Source organism: Amblyomma mixtum, chromosome 1 (genome assembly GCF_055824585.1).
Source record: "Amblyomma mixtum isolate Tamu chromosome 1, ASM5582458v1, whole genome shotgun sequence".
Taxonomy (NCBI): Eukaryota; Metazoa; Arthropoda; class Arachnida; order Ixodida; family Ixodidae; genus Amblyomma; species Amblyomma mixtum.
This window is the reverse complement of record NC_143012.1, coordinates 152,355,719-152,376,006: the sequence shown is the minus strand read 5'-3', so window position 1 is coordinate 152,376,006 and position 20,288 is coordinate 152,355,719. Positions and strand designations below refer to the sequence as shown.

The following is a 20,288-nucleotide window of genomic DNA, read 5'->3' as shown; positions in this document are numbered from 1 at the left end:
CCGGCCGCAGCGGCTGGAATTTCTTTGGAGGAGAAATTCTAGAGGCCCGTGTACTGTGCGATGTCAGTGCACGTTAAAGAACCCCAGGTGGTCGAAATTTCCGGAGCCCTTCACTACGGCGTCTCTCATAGCCTCAGTCGCTTTGGGACGTTAACAAAACTTGGGTAGGGCCTAGTTGGTACATGATGTTGTGAAGGTAAAGGATGCGCAATCAAAGGACGAACCACGAAGAAAGACACAGGGACACACACAAGCGCACTAACAACTGTGTGTCCCTGTGTCTTTCTTCGTGGTTCGTCCTTTGATTGCGCATCCTTTACCTTGGGACGTTAAACCCCATAAACCAAACCAAACCATCATTATAACCTCAGCACAACCGTATATAGTGGATACAGAACAGGGTGCGATCTGCACGCTAAGAGCGTAGGGTAGGCAGCACACGTTGCGCGTAACCAGTACGGGTTATTTACGTACACGATAAAATGGCGATTAAGCTGACCGAAGTCTATCTTTGCCGCGTTGCAGCGACCACTCATGGTTCCGCGTGGCTTCATCTGCCTTCATTCGACTTTAAAGTCGGAAGTGTTTCCTGTCTTCTTTAAATCGTAGGCATCCCATCTTTCAAGCTAGTCATACCAAATAGAATCCCACCAAGAAGCAAAGAAATATGCCACTGATATAGATTGTTTTAGCTAATCTCTCTTCCTGAAGTAATGTGGCCCGTTGGCAACCGCAATCACCGTTTTTTTTTTCGTGTGGAAGTTAAACGAGTGTGCATAGAATTCAGTGAGAACAAAGAGAATATTATCATGGCTTATATTTAATTTTTTCTTCGCAATTAAACGCCAGGGTAATGACCGCCAAACTGAAGAAGCTTCAGGAGTTGATGGGAGAACCGGGCTAAGAAAATGGCGCTATGTTTTTGAACACGATCGCAGCAAGGAACTTAGCACAAGAATAGCCTTTCTAGTATGCTATCTCTTTGGTGCGCAATGCAGCAGGCCTAAAGCGGGCGCTTCGTATAGCCCTTGTACAGAAGCACAAAGTCGAGGCTTGGGCGTCAAACGTTATCGGTATTGTTGTGAGCATTCCGTACCTGCGTCTTATCCGTTATCTGCAATATCTGCTATCGTCCCAGCAGTAAAATGGGTTAGGCAGCAGCTAGTTGTATTTCCTTTACTCTGCCAACCCGGTTGCCAGGCTTTTGTTCTTGATGCTGGCTCTGTAGTCGTCACAGGCTGAAGAGCATTGCGTACTCAGGTATGTACTGCAGAATGTCGCATTCGACCAGCCCGTTTCTAATTTTGTTTTATATAGGTTGGTCTTCTGTGATTGTCGAACTTTTCTGTGTAGGTTTTTCGGCTGTGCGTCGAGAATCGCGACAGTGCAGCGCAAAGTTTTCAGTTCAGTTTGCCTCTGAACGGGAGCCGAAAAGCTTCTGCTTTAAAAACTATTGTGACAGAAGCCCGGGATATCGGTAAACGATGTGCGAAGAAGTAGACTGTGATATCTGTGTTTACAAACTGGGTTTTTCATCTTTACAAGGGAGGATAAGTACGTCGCACTATTTCTGATATCTCCTTATTTGGGACAAGGTAAATGGTTGATTTTTAGCTTTTCTCAGCCTTCCTTTCGTTCGCAGGAAGTCAAGTAAGCTTTGTGACTACCATTGGTTCTTGGCTGACAAATAATTATCGCCACAGGATACGATAGATGCGGAATCGGATATGCATCCTTTTACAATTGAGGAAAAACGTTTGTGCAAATATTCGACATCTGAAGAAGATTTGGCCCGTGGCAAATCAGAGCGAGTAATACAGGGAACAGCGTGGTTCCGACGGGAAAAATTTCAGTAAGGCGATTACTAACAGCTAATTTAGTGATGTTAACATTTAGGATTGATGCTTCAGGCGGGGAGATCGAAATGCTTGAAGAATGTGCGATTAGCCTTGTTGAGCTGCGAACACAACGAGTTGGTTGTTAAATAAACTATCGAATAATTATTCTTGAAAACAACACAAAATATTTTGAAACAGAGCACCCTTAGGCAAGAAGTTTGAAGCTAATGTCGGCCATTATTTTAGGTTTTTATTTTCAAGTGAGCTTAAGTTAAAAATGGAATTGAGAAGAGAACAAAACTCAGAGATGGACAAACAGGAGACATATAAACACTGCCAAATAAAGTATCATTCTGTGGAACAGATTTATCAACAATACCTAAATTGATTCAGAGACCACTGTAATAAGAGCCCAGTCATGTCTACGCTAATAGAATAATACGGTCTACGACGAAACCTCCGTGACTTGATCAGGGACGGTTACACTAATGAGGTTGATGACGGAATGGAGTGCAGGTTTCTATCAGCCTCAGTCAACACAATTTCTGGCATACAAGCAACAAAAAATAGAACAGGAAATTAAGATAAAAGCGGATCAATTCGGCTTTTCGAAGGCGCTGCTTATCCGTGTCTGGCATGATTTCTATGTATTGGTTAAAGTAAAACTTCGGAGTTACTTCAGAGCGGCCTCGTAAATGTCGCCAGGTCAAACTTATCGCAAACTCATTAGGCGTGACTGGTGGTCACTTACAGCTGTTATAGCTTTGGCTTGTCCATCATCAGCGTGAGCCGTAAGTTCTTGAATTGCGTGGTGAATTATTTAACTTGTTAATTTAATAATTTTACTTAATGGTCACCACCTGCCATAGTTGGCACGTGCCAAAGTGGATAGAAGATGTTTCCACGTTTAGGAGAGAGGAGGGTGGCGGAAAAGGAAGAGAAGGTGGCATAGGTGGTATAATCCTAAGTAGCTAAAAAAAAGCCATACCAGCTTTCATTGAACAATGTGCTAAGGCGGTAGGCTTAGCGCAGTTTGTTATATATGACATTCATTGCCCAGAGAAATTTCTATTCGTTAGCTTGAGTCTCAGTGCATCTATAAAAATATTTCGTTACCTCAGGTCAGATGGTCGTTTATTAAAATCATGGTGGAATCCGTGCAATATTATTACTCTGAAGCCGAGCCTTTCGAGCCTTACCAATTATTTCCGCTTTTTTGAGTGTGAGACGCTAGAAAAGAACACTAGAGTTCTTAAGGCCACTCTTGGTAGGGACCCCGTCGATTGTACCAATGTCATGCTTGGGTACACAGCAGTCTATCTTAGGGGTTATAGTTCCAAGCATAGCCCCGTAATTCTCAAAGTAGCTGTGTGGCACGACTTTAGTTTCAGTGTAATTCTGGCGGAAATGTTAGTTCACCTAATTCTTATTTATTGATTAGTTTATTTTTTTCATTGAGAGCTTTGTTCTGCTCATGCAGTTCTTTTCATTTTACAAATTTTCTACCCTGTCCCTGAAAAGGCAACGCTTGAAAGCAACTCCATTTCTTTCTTAAAATTTTCTACTGCCTCAAAGGGCTCAACTTCAATCATAATCCGGGGCTTCGAGAAAAACTTGTGCGAGGAAACTTAACATAATTTTGCGCTGAAAGCCCCTTCCAAAAATCCTAGGCGCTTCGGCGGCCAGCGCCTCTTTTAGAGGAGGCGCTGCGGCGGCTTACCATTTGATGGCATTATGGAGCCCCAACAAAGAAGCGAAGGAGCAGCTACCGCAAGATATTCAATAAATACTGTTTTTTTTCCACTGAATTTAATCCTAGTGCCAGTGAAAATAATCCGAGCGCCGACAGATATAATCTGCATTCCATGTAATTCAATCTTAGTGCCAAGCACTGAATCGAAGCGCCAGCGTATTTAATCCAAGCGTCAACTCGAACAATGCCAGCGCTAACCAATTTAATCCCAGTGCAAACGCAAATAATACAAGCGTCACCTGTTTCAATCAAGGTGCCAATCAATTTAATCTGCATGCGTAAAACGAATGCGTAGAAGATTCCAGAGCACAAAACACGAATGCCAGGAATAAAGCAAAGTTTAGATAATTTCTTGGACCATACGACACCTACGAGTCGCATTCTCATGCACTATTTCGTTTTCTTCGCATACCTTGCAACATCAAAGAGCCACTAGCAGCTATTAAACCTCAGTATTTGACGCAACTCTTGGGGCTTGTGACAGTCGTGTATTAATTAGTTGGGAAAGCACTGCTGATTATCGATTGTCATATGCGCTTAATCTGCATGATAGCTACAATTACGGCCTTCGTACTGTTTTCATACTGCCGGCTCATGCACCAGGTGCAAAATGTGTTCGGGAAGCTCTTATAAAAATTCAACACTAGCAGAAAAAAGGGGGGCAGCGTAATGCAGAGTTCTTCCAGGTGGGACGAGTCATAGAACCGGAGTAACGGTTCTTCGCTTTACCGCTTATTCAGTTTAAGAAGGGAAAGTGAGCGAAGCTACACCGGAGCTTACTGCCTAGGTCATGAATACCTACTTGCGGCTACCTTATAGCGGTGTAGGGTACTAACAATCTAGGCTTATACAAGCACAGAAGGGGCCGTCTTTGAAATGCTATTTTGTTTTCTGGAGGACATTATATGGATCAAAGTGTGACCTCACACTTTTTACATATAATCTTCACGTAAAGCTGCTGGTATAAACGAAAAGCTCTAGCGGTCGAAAGCAGCGCACTCTACCCGCTGTATTTGCTGCATAGAGTGTCGGGCAGCGTCGAGCAACAAACTGCGCCGATACTACCTTTTAGTCAATGCAGGCGGAGTGGTGAGCGCCAAGTCTCTCCGCTCGCTGAGGAAAGCTTTGACTTCTCTCCTTTCTCTCTCGTCGCCCTAGCCCGCATTGCTTCCAGTATTCCATTTCTAACACCTCGGTTTTAATCAGTATCATCTTATAAGTATCCGGGAGTCACCCTGTCTTGTGATTTATCTTGGCGCACCCATATTGGCAACATCATTTCAGCATCGAATAAAACACTTGGGTTTCTCAAACGCCATCTCCACCTTGCCCCTCTACACGTAAAATTACTCGCATATAAATCGCTCATCAGACCAAAATTAGGGTATGCCTCTGCCATATGGAGCCCGCACCAAACTCATTTAATTAATGCATTAGGAGCTGTCCAAAATCGTGCCAGTCGATTCGTCCACTCTTCATACTCATATGACGTCAAACGTCAGCATTTCTTCATCGAAAACATTATCAGGACTACCGCCCCTTTCGTTCCGTAGTCGAATTTCGAGTATCGCCCTTTATTTACAAATTATTTCCTTCCTCCCTCAATCGGTCACCGTATATAACAGCTGCCGCACAGATATCTCACCGCACCAGTCATCCCCTACAAGTTGCCCGGCCGCCATCGCATACTGCCGCCTTTTCTGCTTCATTTTTCCTTCGAGCAGCAACGGACTGGAACGGCCTACCCCGTGACATCGTCAACACCGCTTGATCCTCTACTTTTGATGAACATCTAACCGATCACCTTCAGTGCTAAATAATATTCGGTGTTTTGTTTGCTCATTTCATTAAAATCCCACCCCTTATGTAATATCCTCGATACAAGGGGGCCTTTAAGGTAAATAAACTGAACTGAACTTCAGACTTGAACTTCGAAAACATTTCCTCTATAGGGTTAAAAAATGGGCTGTAAGGAGGCAGCCTCTTGATTGAGTGCAGCTGACTGGCCAGGCTTGCCTGTTCCGCATGGCTGTGAGCGGGAGCATTGACAAAAATAAAAACCGCTTCTGAAGCAGGCTCTTCACTTTCGACACGGGCTGATATGTCGCTTAAAAATTCGTTGAACACGACCTAGTGAACCTTGTCGACCACGATCCAATGTATGACATCATTCGCTGACATGCAGACGATAATGTTAAGGTTTGCTCCTCTGGTGCCAGTCGTCGTCTGCACCGTAGTTGCCCCTTAACCGCACAGCCGAAGCTGCTTGAACACCATATGTTATTGTTAGCCTCAACATAAAAACCTGCAGAAGCGGGGTCCTTCACACTGCAGCTACTGCGCGTATGCTTTGCGGGTGCGTTTCACGTCAGCACTGTTGCGGTCGATTGGCCTCTGAGTCACCAACTTCATACAGTAGTCATGCGCATCCAGTAGGCGATCAATGCTACTTGTGCTGATGGCAATTCTAGGCAATTCTTCTTCCACCACCTGCTTTATTTGCTTTAGCCTGAGAGCAGGGTCGTTGTCCAAGATAATTTTACAGCCGGTACTACCTCATTTCGGATTTTTTTCGACGTTCCGCCTCTCTTCAGCGCCTCTCTATCGGTAACTGCAATGGATCTTGCTGTCTTTAAATTGATTCCCAGCGTGCCTGCCATTGTTTTAACGCCTCCTCCACGCCTGGACACATCGAGAATTCTGGCCCTGTCATGTTCAGAGACATTGCTGTTCTTTCTTCTTGGTGTATCTGGGGGCTTGAATGGCGGTCCTCGTTTTTGGTGTCCAATTAGGACGTAAGGGCACGGCTCATCGGCATCCATGAAAGAAAATACTGCGTGTTAATGTCCATGCGAGATAAATAAAAAGTCGTACACTATTACCGGTTTATAGTATACAAGTACGTGCCACCACCGTCTGGCTTTACTTCATTTTGCAAATGCATCCACAATGCGGCTCACTCAAAGCCGTCAGCTTTGCACCTTTCTTGCCTTCTGTGCTTTTAAAAATGTTTTTTTGCGTGCGTGAGAAATAAATCGTATTCCCTGGAAAAGAAAGTTAACTGATTTCTAATAATGAGTGCGCATGCATATCTGTGTCTTCCTCTGTTGTCCTAGCATATTTTTCAAAAGCAGACGACAATCCGGCAGCAAGGACATGGAGGCGCAAAACTTGCCTTCTGCTTTGGAACTTTCCATCATTGCCTGTGTACCTTTTCAATTCACGAAACTACGTAGGACTAAAGTAAGGTACGGTTTATTAACACTTTCTCTGAATGTCTGACAAAATAATCGGATCTTTTATTGAAGACACTGAATTCAATGTTGAAATATAAACAGTGCGTGCATTCGTGCCGTCCTCCGTTCTATAGTCATAATAAAGAGCCAATAAGGCATAGATAGCACTGAGCCCCTGTGCAGCTTTTTAATAGTGATATTGTGCGCTTTAAACGGCGTTTTAAAACGCTTGTACTAAGGCAGTGTTGGTTATAATATTCATGAAAGCTATGCAATATGGGGACATTTCGCTTGGGCATCGCATGGTTTAAAATATTATCTTAGCGTTATTCCTGGCATTCGCGTTCTGTGCTTTGGAGTGTTCTACCGCATTCGTTTTTCGCGTGTGGATTAAATTAGCTGGCACCTGGAGGAAAACAGTTATCGCTTGTATTATTTGCGAACTGGCACTGGGATTAAATTAGTTGGCGCTTGCATTGTTTCAGTTGGCGCTTGGATTAAATACGCTCGCACTTAGATTAAATGTCTTGCACTGGGAATAAAGTACATGGGATGCTGATTATATCAGTCAGCGCTTAGATTATTTCCACTGGCACTAGGATTAAATTGAGTGGGGAAACCTGTAGTAAGGCAGTCGATTAAAATGCACTTTGATTAAGGAAGAGTAGATGGATTGCAGTAGATTTTTACGCCGCAACCGCTGCTCGAAATTGTCGAGCCATCCCTCGCTTCATGGCGGCCGTCCTGAAGCGTGGTTAAACGATAGCGCGGCTGTTCCGCGACGGATAACAACTGGTGCCGAAGGCGAGGCCCCAATGCGGTCGAGGGCGATTCCAGCAAACCTGCATAAAGGCCGTGAGGCACTCATACAGTGAAATTATTGAAATACTAATTTAAGTGCTGTGCCCAAGCTAGGCACGATGAAATATTAGGATACTTTGCATTATGAGTTGTGATGGTACAGCACAGACTCAGCGGTTGGTGTTGCACTGCCTCATTTCCCGCAGCACTTTCGCAGCTTAGATCTCGTTGGTGTCGTCTCCTTTATGTATGCGCCACATTGGCCATATTGACTATGTTTGTTTTCGTTGTTGCTGTGCCGTACATTTTTTACATATTTTATGTATTTGTGTGTTTGATATAGTAAGTAACGAAAACAATAAACCTTGTCTTACGAGCATTACAGTGAATTGTTCGATTACACCGGCGCCTATTAGGTTGTACCTTGCTCAAAATGTGCGACAAAATACTTGCGCACGCATTGCCTCTGGGGATTGTGCTGAGTTAGTCTGCCCTGAATAGCTGATGATGTTTAGTGCAGCTTCTTTTCACCGGCTTTAATTGTGTGCCAGATGCACATATAATGTGCGTACCGATCACATTTCAGCGACAAGTGTTTGTTTGTGCTTAAATGCAACAATCCCGTAAAGGGACGGGCTCGTAAATGCGTTGTCAGGGTGGAACCAGCGGAACACAGACGCAGGACAAGAAAAAGGAGGTACACACACCACACCACTGTACTTGCAACTGATTTATCTCCAAGAAAACCACCACATTCCACAGTCCAGCGGTGTGGTGTGTGTACCTCCTTTTTCTTGTCCTGCGTCTGTGTTCCGCTGGTTCCACCCTGACAACATTATGAACCAACTATCCCCGCAATTTACGCTCATAAATGCGATGCGTTAAATCATGTGAATGACTAATTAATTATTCTTGAAGAAGGAACCCGAAATCGTTGTGTCAATAAAGGGAATTTCTGAAACTAACTGCTTCCGCCAGGGGTGCTGGTGAGTCTAATAAGGCGCCATGTTTTGGAGTGCGTCCATGAAAACTTGGTACCAGTTATCATCTACCTGGGCGGTCCGGTGTAGGGTGAAAACAGAACAGAATAGGCTTGGGCAGGTTGGTAATTCATTGCAACAGCGTAATCATAGCGCGAGAAACAACACAGGACAAAGACGAGACGGGACAAGAGGGTTAAAACAGCAGTATGTCTACAATGCAGGCGCACGCCACGCAGATGCAGGGCTATCAACAGCGATCCAGATATCAGGCCAACCGCTGATCTGGCAAACGGAAGGGTGGATGGCTTAGCGTAGACCTTAAAAAATTGTTTTGGACCGTTCAGAAATGATGGTGCCTAGTAGAATTCAGAGCGATTAAATTTTTGAGGATCGCAGAGTGCCAAATGGTTCAATCTTAGCGCCACTTTCGTCGTATCTGTGCGCAATGAATTGAAAAGCAGAGCAGAAACTTTCTCTACGCTGACGCACTTCTGATTTCTGAACGCAGGAGAAATGGTCAGGCAGATACCAGCCTGGAAAGTAACTTCCAGCAAACAGCACATGGGTCAAATAATCAATGTTATTACCGTAACTTCTAAGCTCGTTTCTTGCCGCAACTTCCATGATTCATGAACTGCATCCCGGTCCTTTTTTTGTGGTGTGAGCAACTGACAGAACCGAATAATTTTCTTTCTTAGCTTGGTCGTAGTTTCTGTAGAAAAAAGCCCATTCTTCTCAGCTTCTTCAAGAGTCAGTTACTACCGCCACTAATTTTTACAATTCATGAGATGCATTCCGTTAACGAATGCTCTTTTGAACAAGAAAGAATAGTCTACCGTTTATTGATGCGTTGGCGGTGATTATTACCTAACAAGGAAGAAAATAATTGTTCTAAACGTAACTAGAGGTAAACTAAAGGCCGCTTAAGCCCATGTTTCACCCACCACACGCAATGCCTTCGGCGATTAATCTGCTGAAGTGGGCCTTATCAGGTTTTCGTTTTCCGACTATCAAAGGCCTAAGCAAAGGCTGAAGCACATCATCATTTCGTTGCAGCATTTCAAGGCTCTGTACTCGGTAAAGATGAAGGCCAAGATCAAAGACAGTGTCGTCCACTCACCTTACCAGAGATTTGAGATCCCCGTATGCTCATTCTACGACCTGGCCAGAGACAAGCTCCTCAGGAACCCTGAAAATATAGCGCTGGTAAGTACGTCTCTTGCCCGCTCCCGAGTGCTGGGATCCCTGTCTTGCCTGGCAATCCGGAATGCACTAGGATATGAAACGCGTGTTCTCTCACGCAAACAGCAAGGGAGCTAAACATGCAACGAACCACGAAAGCAGCTCAGCGTTCATTGTGCGCTTGTTTTTTGTTAATCAATGTGCCAACTAGACAAACGCGCCAATCTACATCAACTCTTACACGACTTACCTCCGCATCCTTTTATTAACGCTGAATTTGCTCAGTATGCTCGTAATTCTGGTTAAACATAAACGTTTTGCTTGCTGATCCAACAGAAAGAAGCGAAGTGCATTACTCAGGCAGTACGGTTACCGTTCGAGGCAACCGCATTTAAAGTACCTGACGCAGTTGCTGAGTGTTTAGCCCATTTGGCTGCTGAGCACGACGCGGTTGGATTGAATCCAGGTCGCGGTGGCCGTGCTTCTGTGGCTGCGAGAGGGTGCGAAGGTATCTGTTTAGGCAGCCTCCTCCTTCGCTTCGATTCAAGCAGTTGCTGAGAAGTGGGTGTTTTACAGCAACAGCTCTATGCAGCCTTTCACCGCGGAAATAGCCGTAACACCATAACGCAGTCCCGTCTGGCACTGCTACGCCTGCGCCACAGTCCGAATGGTGGAGACAGTGCCCCGATGACCTGATGGCGGTCGTTTCAGAATGGTGCATAGCAGTTGAGTGAGGAAGATTCTCGTGTAGCGGAGCAGAGGTTTAGCGATGGCGCTTGCACTACGTTGTCGGCTTAACTGTAGCAAGTCATGGTCATCAGCCCACTGCAGGGCAAAGGCCTCTCCCAAGTCTCTCCTATTAACCCTGTTTTTCGCCATCTGCGCTCATCGTATCCCCGCAAACTTGTTGATCTCATCCGCCTACCTAATTTTATGCCACCCCCTGCTGCGACTGCCCTCTCTTGGAATTCCTTCTGTTGCCCTTATGGACGAGCGGTTATCATGCCTTCATATTACATGCCCTAACCAAGCCCAAGCAGGCGAGGAGAATTACAGCACAGGAAAAGAGTCTTGACAGACGTGGATTAGATCGACCGGCGCTGAACTGTACACATTCTTCAAAATACGCACAGGAAATAGGGGAGGGCCGAAGAGGGAGTATGGAAACCATTTGGTATACGTGGAAGAAATACTTAGCTGTGACGTTAGGAGTTTGAGCAGTAGGGCACGAAGCAGGAAAAGATAACTTCTACAGACTTAGGTAGAAGGCGCGCGGACCGCAATATACGCATTAATGTGTACAGGCACGGGTAATATGTAGTTGCGGCGTCAGATGTAAACATGTGGTTATGTAATTCGCGATCATGCAATAGGGTAATAATATAAGGCACAGCATTACAAAATGTCACATATAGCACGTCAGAAATCTTCCGCTCAGGCTCACAATTTTCTCAGCACTGCTTATAAACATTGAGTAATTTTTCTCCCGGTGCTACCCTTCCGTCGGAGCCCTACAATACGGCACGTCTTTCTCTCTGTCTTCTTTCACTTCACCTTTCACTTCACCTTACGGCGTGGTTCAGCTGTCCAGCGAGATATGTGAGGCAGATACTGCGCCATTTCGTTCCCTCAAAAACCAAATTTATTTACTCCCCTTCCCGGCTCTTCCTTTCACTTACCCGTCGGAATTGCTCAGTGTCTGCTGCGTTCACATGCTCATACCAAGAAACTCTGGACAAAAGCATTTTTCAATGGGAAGAGTTCATGAAAGCAGTTTTTTCGTATATTTTATATATTTCTCTATAACAATCAATATATTCACAGATCTTCACTCGGCAGGCTTGCATTTTTTGCTGTTAACGCTATCGCCAAAAACGTTCCCATTGGTTTTCTATGGGAGTCTTAACTACTCGATGCAAGTGATGGAAAAACTCTAAAAGAAAGATTTTTCTACTTATCGGAGGAATGGATCCTTACCCTCAATATTTCAATAACAGTAGCTTGCAGTAGTAACACAGTAAAAAATTTTCCTCGAAGAACGCTGGACATGGATCCCGAAGTAGCGGGAAAGAGCAACCCAAGCAGCACAACAACATTGGCCGAACGTCGCGCAAGTGTTGGCAAAACTTGGCACGAACATCGGTCCTACACTGGCATTTGGGCCGAGCGCTACCACTACACACATTGGCCTTACTTTCATGCCAGTTTTGGGCCAACGCTCGGCCGATCAAGCGGCCAACGCAGTCCCGATGTTCGTTCTGCAGCATGGACCAGCAAAGGTCTCATACTGGCATCCAACTTTCAAACATTGGTAGCCAGCTTTCGAATAATGGTTTCCAGCTTTCGAATATTGGCATCCAGCTTTCGAACAATGGTTTCCAGCTTTCGAATAATGGCATCCAGGTTTCGAACGCTGGCACATGCAATTAACCCACTGGCCAATGACCGGCACTGTGGATAGATGTACATACATAACATTCTACCTAGCAAATATTCATAAATGAGGGTGCGAAAGAATTCCAGAAAAAAGACCCGTTTATTGCTTTGAGTTACAAGAATCACGCTTCTAGCGCACACAGGATGGTTTGCGCTACCACCAGCCACCCTGGGGAGTAAAGAAAAGGGGCCCAAGAGCATGGTGGCAGAGGCTGTGGGAAAACAATTTATTTTCAAGTTTGGTGAGTGCCGATCAGGTTGGACAAAGCATCTCCGCAAGCTGCTGCGGCACGGCTAAGGTATCCATAAAGCGCTCAACGGAGCTGTCCTCCAGTGAACTGATCAGTCATATCCGAAGTAATCGTTGCACTCCACTTGCAAGGGGGCTGCTGGACTGCATTCAAACAAATTCCTCGTCCAGTTCTTGCACGATGGCCTCACGAAGTGCCAAGCCTGCAAAGAGATGCATTATGTCATGGTAAGTTGAATTATGGCCATCACAGAACAAAAACAAACATAACATAACAAACATAACAAAAATAACACCGAATTTTGTGAAACACAGTCATCGTGAAGACACTAGCAACATATTTTACAGGATAATTTTTAATTTATTCTTAAGAACCAGCCCCACATTAGTTGCACGAAGTGGAATTTAATTTACTAAACTTCCCTTATACCAAATGGTTTAATTTAGTTTAATGCGTCGTGTCGCACTCCCAGTAAATATATTCAATGCGAGATAAGCAAATTAATGTGATATTGAAAACAGATTAATGTATTATTTTGTTTTAATATCATAACTCGTATCTCTAAATTGCGAGGTAATTTTTTATTCCAGTAAATATGCACAGGTTGTAGCGTCTCTTCCACATGGAGGTCAAAACAACATTTTTGATTAGTTTTATTTAATGGGGTCAAAAATGCGGCTTGCGACTTTTGACGAAATACGCTGAACGCAAGGAACTCAGGGCACTTTTGTTTTACCTTAGTTGCTTCGCATGCATGCTATAGTTGGATTTGAAACTGCAACTTGAAAACCACACAAAAATACTAGTCTGATAGTCCAGAGTAATGCCCTTTTTCATTGAGAGAGAACTTGGGCAAAAGCTTTAACCAGTAATTGCGGATTTTCTATTGAGTCTGCATGAGTAGAAGGCAAAAAGAAACACTACGGAAGTATTACACATATCCTTACCAACTAGTGTGCAGTGGAAAATTAATTAAGCGGTTCTGATTTCCGTCGTGCATAAGCGGTAAACGACATATTCCCGAATGCATCCTATCTCAATTCATATGAGTTCAAACCCGCTGTTAGCCAAAGTAGTGAATCTTTAGTGAGTTCATCTCACGGTCCAAAGACGAAAAATTAAATTCTCACCATTCGGCCACAATTCCACTGCGCACGACGTCAAGCAAGCCATTTCTCAATGAGAGTGGGTACACAGAAGTCCTCCTCGGGCTTTTTGGCCCGCTCTCTTCTCCTGCCGAAAAAATTAAGGCGCATGTAGTCAAAGCAACATTTACTACAAAAACCACTTGAACTTCCAGACGTATATCAAGATAAAAGAGTTTTAGTACTTACAAAAGATCTTGCAGGCGGTACGAACAGCGTCGGAGCTCTCCTAATATATGAGTGTGGCTTTTCGCGTGCGCAGACTATGAATGGTGCTAGCTCGAGTGTGCATGCATTTTCGTCGCGTTGGTTTGCACGTGGTTGAGCTCCGCCGTGCAGTCAAGAATGTCTTTTTGTGATGAGTCGCGCGGTTCCAAGACGAGCAGTGGAGACGATGGTGTGTGTGTGTGTGTGGGGGGGGGGGGGGGTTGGCTGGAGGGGAGAGAGTAATTTTCCTTTACACAGGTTTTGTGGTTCCGAGAAAAGTCCTCGAGCTGAAAGGTGGAGACAGGGAGGTGGAGGAACAGCGAAGCGCGTATCTGCGCGCGAGGGAAAACAGGTTTGAGAAAGTGACAACCAAAAAGAAAAAATAGCGCTTCGCGGGGTGGGGGGTTAGCCCGCTACCTGGAAAAGGGCACGGCCGGGAGAACAGGTGGGGAGATATTGGACTTGAAGACTTGAAAGAGAGAGAGAAAGAGGCCAAAACACGTGAAAAGGTTTGGAATTTTTGGAGAATGAGTCACATGGCCACAGGCAGTACAGAAAGCAATATCTACAAGAGAGAAGTGGATGGGAAACACGGAAGCGTCAAAGTATTGCTACAAAGTTGCAGCAAAAGCCTGAAAATTTTGAAGTGAAAAACTTGGAGCTTCAAGATGCATTTCGTCAAAACGACTTGAGACACTGGCGTATTTTGTGGGGCCGTATGATGTGGCTTCTGTTAGTTCAAAATTGCTTAAAATGTTACCACATAATAACAAAAATATAAAGCAAAAAAATATCCAAGCAGAATGCGCGCTCTTTCATAGTTTCATGTACCGTACATGCGCCAAACAAGCTAGGTTAACATGCGTCTAACGCCAGTTGTCAGTCCATTTATTCAGTGGTCGTCGAAGAATCCTCAAATTGTTTGTTGGTGAGGAAGTTTCGCGCAAAAAAAGCAAAAACAAACAAAGGCATGTTGAATTGTGGTTCGCAACTACTTTCGACGGTTTTCGTCAATAAAGGTCATGTTCGAAAGAAAAAAAAAACTTGCGAGTAAATATGCAAGGACGTGAGCAAGAGCTATATTGCCCCCAATGCAAATTACGCAACAGAAGTATAAAAGGGTCAAAAACAACAATTTCCAACACAACGATTTGCAGAAAAGGAAGGAAATAGCAAAGCAGATAACACGGGAAAGGCGCGATCACAGGGAACGACGTAGAGAAGCGTAGGAATCGCTTAGCACGTGTCCGCGTGCGTTTATGAAGCACCCGCCTAATATTTCACGAGCGCAACGCATAATTCGAAATTACGAGGCGACTGCTTCGTTTCTGGACGTTGCCAAAACTGAGCACAATTTCGGTTTAGCGAATGCACTTGCGCTAATCTATTACGTTTGTATCGCGATCTCCCTGAAGCAGACACCAGCTGCGCACTGCGGCAGTGAATTCCTAGAGCGAACAAAAAAAGTGATTTTTTTTATTCCAAAAATTTAATCAAACGAAACTTATTTGATTTTTGTTGAAGGCACCTGTTCACAATTTTTGTTGAAGGCGCCTCGGGTGTAATCAGAACGTTAATTCTGGTCAACAGGACTTCGATCGCAATTCTAAACGTATTATTGCTGCTCACTGCGCAACCAGAGTGCAGCTTTTCCAACGGAATCATGGGTAGCTTTGCTCACAAACTGCAAAAGTGTTCGGTTAAAATATAATACTAAATAAAACCAAATCTTTGAACTCGCATGTTTTAGCGCGTTCGAAAATTATGAACTGCCGATATGGTACTCGACAATAAAATTAATTTTGAACCCATTTTAATGGATGACACAATGTTTACCAACGTTTGCCAGTATACTTTGAACACTGGATAAGCGGTGGTTATCCTAGGCCAATATAGCCAGCTCCCGGAAATTGCATAGCCAATTCTGGCAAAGAGTGGAACAACACTGGCTAACATGGCCCATGATAGCCATGATTCGATGATGGCACAGCCAGCAATGGCAAACAGTGGGGCAATCCTGGCTAACCTGGCCCATGATAGCCAGGATCTAATGAGGGCTCAGCCAATACTGGTAAAGCGACGGACAACCAGGGCCATTGTTGGATGTGCTAAGGAGTGGCACAACCAATATCGGATGCTCACTGGCAACTCTGGGCCTAGTTAGGGCCACGCTTTGCCAGTGGATTTCCAATATTGGCCCGCCGTCGTGTGCTACCTGGGAAGGCCGCGGCGGCCGCATTTCGATGCAGGCTATATGAAAAACGTGCCCATGTGCTGTGCGATGTCGGCGTATATCACACAACCCCTGGTGGTCAAAATTAATACGGAGTGATTCATTATGCCGGGCCTCATAACCTATGCCTATGTGTCGCTTCGAGAGAGTAAACCCCACAGTCCATGCCATGTTTCTTTCAATCCCGTTCTATGTGCCCGCGGCAGTGAGTGTTAACCAGTTCCTGCAAGTGCACAACCCTGTGCACACTCTTGTTATGCGGAAGCAGCAGTAGCATCGTGGACGTGACATTCAAGAGGCAGTGATATGCTAACATTTGTCTGTGCATTGTGGTTTCTTAAATTTGTTGCCCCCCTCCCCTCTCTCAATCCCGCCTTCATCACCTTCCTTCTCCCCTTCTTTAACGGTGCGGATAAGGTGTGTCCCGAGAGTGAAATGGTTATTGCACGATTTTTCTCTCGCATCGCACCCAGCATGTTTATCCGTCAAAACAACATATTACACAACTTTTACGAAAGCTTTAGAACTACCTAAGCCGCCGAAATTCACTGTGATACGGGTATTTACCGGTCGTTTTGTTCGAAAGGCTTATTGAGCAGAGTGAAAAACTCTAAAGACACAGAGTCCTATCTGTCGTACATTCCGCGCATTTTAGCTCTCTGCATAAACGTCGATGGCCCTATATCAGACAGTAACAAACTTGATCACTTGCTAAGAGTAATCGCAGATGACACCTTGAACCTCCTCTTATACAAGGACTGTGGAGCAGTTGACGCAATTATCAAAGTATGCCGCCGATTTTAGCAAGCGAAGAGAGGCCGGGCTTGCCCGCAGTTCATCCGGTTGCGGAATACGGCTGCGACATCGCACTGCACTGATCCGACCCCATCATGCCCCCTTGCTAGCATGTGAGAGCCGGAGGCGACTTGTGCGACGGGAACCAGAGACAATGTCCCCAATGCCTTTCACCCGCCGGCACCCCTTAGTACTCCCGCTGCACCCTCATACAGGCGATTTTCTGGCAAGACTCGCCATTCTTGGAATCAATTCTGTTTTCTCCATTACATACCCATATACTGGCCAAGTGTGCCTAGTCCTCGTTTCTGGATATATGCACTACCCTCGCGGCAGCCCCAACATAGCCGAGTGGAGAACATTGGATGACACGCTCATCTATTTTAACTGCTCCCGAGTAGGCCACAGCTCTCAACACTGCCGAAGCCATACGTCATCGACCCACTGCATCTGTCAGGATTCTATTTATTCTCATCTCTTTGACTGGCCGTCTGAAGGGCTCTATTCCAGCCCCGACGTTCAGAAAGCTTGCACCAACCACTCACCATCATCAAAACGCCTTCGGTCTGCATCGACTGAACCTCGCCTCCCGTCGTCTCTGGCCCCATATGCACGCTCCCGTTTAGAAAACTGATGGCTGCACCGTCTGGAGGTGATGCGGCAATGACTGCTCGATCTGGAATCTTCCAACACCTCTTCATTCTCAACCAAAACGGGCTTAGCGTTGATGCGGAGGTGGTCCCCATTACCGCTATGCTTCACAAGGGAGCGCACATCTCCATCATGAATACTCATCTCACTGAAACCTTAGAAAGCACTCACTCCTGCCCCCTCAGCTGTTGTCCGTGTCACTGATGGCGGTGCGCCTGTCTTCTTTAGAATATGCATTGCTCGTGCATGAGTCGCCTGTCGTCATACTTCTGTTCTCTTTACTGTCCTCGAAAACTACACTCATGACTTGAGAAGAACTGAGAATTGGGCGAGTTGGTGGTGATCCATCGTATTAAAAACAAGCGCTAACATACACAGACAGGCAGTTCGTGTCGTCTCGTCCTGGTCTGTGTTTGTTAGTGCTGGTTTTTCATACGATGGATCATGACTTCATTCTAGGCCCCTAGTTTCTCTCGGAACATTTGGCTTTCGTCGGCTGTGCCAGAAATATCGCCCAGCTCGTCCCACTTCTTCCACAGGACCCACCGAATTCAGTCGTGAACCGACAATGTACAGCCGGCCAAATCTTTAGCTTGCGTGCGTTACAGCCGCGTTTTCCGTGCTCCGGCAGCTTATGACGGAGCAAACTTGCGAAAATATCGATTCTAAGCACAGGCGCACTAAGCCCGTGCTTAATAGGGAGCTTTCCGCAAGTTTGCTTCGTGGAAAAGCGCAGGAGAGCAGAAAAAACAGCCGTCGCGCACGCCAGCTAAAGATTTGGTGTTCTGTTCACCGGCTATATCCCTCCGTGCCCTGACAGTGCAACATGCGCATTTTTGTCGTGTCTTCCTTCTGTGGCCGATAGTGCATACTTTTTTTCTCTGATTGTAGACATTCTCCCTAAAATATTTTCCCTTCTGCATAAAGTTACCACTGCTTTGGACAAGTACGTATATGCTCCTTTTTGAACTTCGCCGACTGCATTCAGCCGCTGTGCCAAGGAATGTCGGTGGCGACCGCTTGCACCACAAATGAACGCCACATCTTGGCCTTCAGAACGCACGTGCCAGCGCCTTCTAGCTCTGCATCTTTTTCTGTGGCTCTCACAAGAAACGACTGCTCCAAAAGGACAAAATCAGATCTGACGCCTGCCCAATCCCATGATCTTCGACGTCTGTTCCAAAATTATCAAGATACCTTAGACTTTGACGACCGGCCTTTGGGTCGAGCTTCCATTTTTAAGCCGCGCATAACAACCGGCGACGCTGCCCCTCTTCAGCCACGGCTGCAAAGAGATCCTTGCGTCCACCGGATGGTCATTAAACAAGAAGTCGACAAGATGATAACTAAGGACATTGTTCAGCCGTAATGAACTACTTGGGCATCACCCGTGGTGTTAGTTAATACGAAGGACGGTTCCTGCCGCTTTTGCGTCTATTAACATCATCTCAACCAGGCAGACTTAGCTGTATCCACTACCCCGTATGAACGGTGCGCTGGACGTTCTTCACGAAGCATAATATTATGTCTATTGATCTCCGCTCCGATTATTGGCAGATCGCTCCGGATGACATGCACAGAAATTAGACCGCTTTCGTCACCCCTTATAGTCTCTACCAGTTTAAAGCGATGGTGTTCGGCCAATGGAATACGGCGGCAACAATTCAGTGGCTGAAGGACTGCTTCTTCCGTGGATTGAAGTGGAAAACTTCTGTATGCTATTTAGATGATGGTTTACAAAAATTCTGCAGCTCGCTGGCGAAAAGGAAGGGATGCATTGAGTGACTAGAGAGACGATCTCCCACTTCAGTTGTGGATCCCGCTCAACTGAAGCCCAACCGCGCGAAAGAAGCGACGCCAAAAGAAAGGCACTGCCACTCGACAACTCCACACGGACGGGTGACAATCATGAGAGCTGACGGAACTCCATCAGGCTTACTGATATTCCAGGAAAATTTGCGTCGAAAGACTAGCAGACATGTTGACAAAATCTGAATGTACGATGGCCCCGCCGCGCTGGCTCAGTGGTTACGGCTCTCGGCTGCTGACCCGAAAGATGCGGGTTCGATCCCGGCCGCGGCGGCTGAATTTCGAGGAAGGCGAAATTCTAGAGGCCCTTGTGCTGTGCGACGTCAGTGCACGTTAAAGAACTCCAGGTGGTCGAAATTTTCGGAGCCCTTCACAACGGCGTCCCTCATAGCCTTAGTTGCTTTGGGGCGTTAAACCCCAATAAACCAATTAACCAACCAATGAACGATGTTCTACTTGTGATGCATTTACAATGTTTTGACGAAGACTTCTGGAAGATGATTTTCAAGAAACTGAAAATGTATTCTTGTTGCCAATGGAAGTCACCAATTGCGAGCGTACTAAAAGGGAGGTTTCTTCTTGATTCAAAGTTTAAATCCCTCATTGCGCCCACAGCGCGCCATAACTTAAGAGTAAGGTTTGTTGCAGCCTAAAGTTTATGCTTGGAGAGAGCGGGGGGGGGGGGTGGGGGGGGCAAAAGGCGATGCAACCTACTTTCCGGAATATAGAAATGAGGTCAGCAAAAAAAAAAGCAAGTACCGCGTTTCTAGTTTATTAGCGTTAAGAATTTTTCTAACTAAATTCGATTTCATACGCGGCACCACTGCCTCGAACAGGCCGTTATGTGGAGCGGATGCCAAGGGTGTCCAATACACCACATGAAGTTCTCATAAAAGTTTTGAGCATCGGCTGGCGTTCGCCTAGTGCATTTATTATTTTTCGCATCTCAGATGACATCCCCAATCTTT

The 20,288-nt window shown here is 45.5% G+C and overlaps 1 protein-coding gene across 3 annotated transcripts in view; it reads left to right on the top strand.

Moving 5' to 3' along the window:
- The first annotated feature begins 1,124 nt into the window (after positions 1–1,124).
- Positions 1,125–20,288, top strand: part of LOC149368000 (uncharacterized) — a 91,563-nt gene continuing 72,399 nt past the window's right edge. For all 3 annotated transcript variants that reach the window (XM_089558169.1, XM_089558160.1, XM_089558151.1), the window contains exons 1-2: positions 1,125–1,260; positions 9,668–9,817. In XM_089558169.1, coding sequence (XP_089414295.1) covers positions 9,695–9,817 — 123 coding nt within the window. In that variant the 5' untranslated portion in view covers positions 1,125–1,260; positions 9,668–9,694. The remainder of the gene's footprint in view (positions 1,261–9,667; positions 9,818–20,288) is intronic.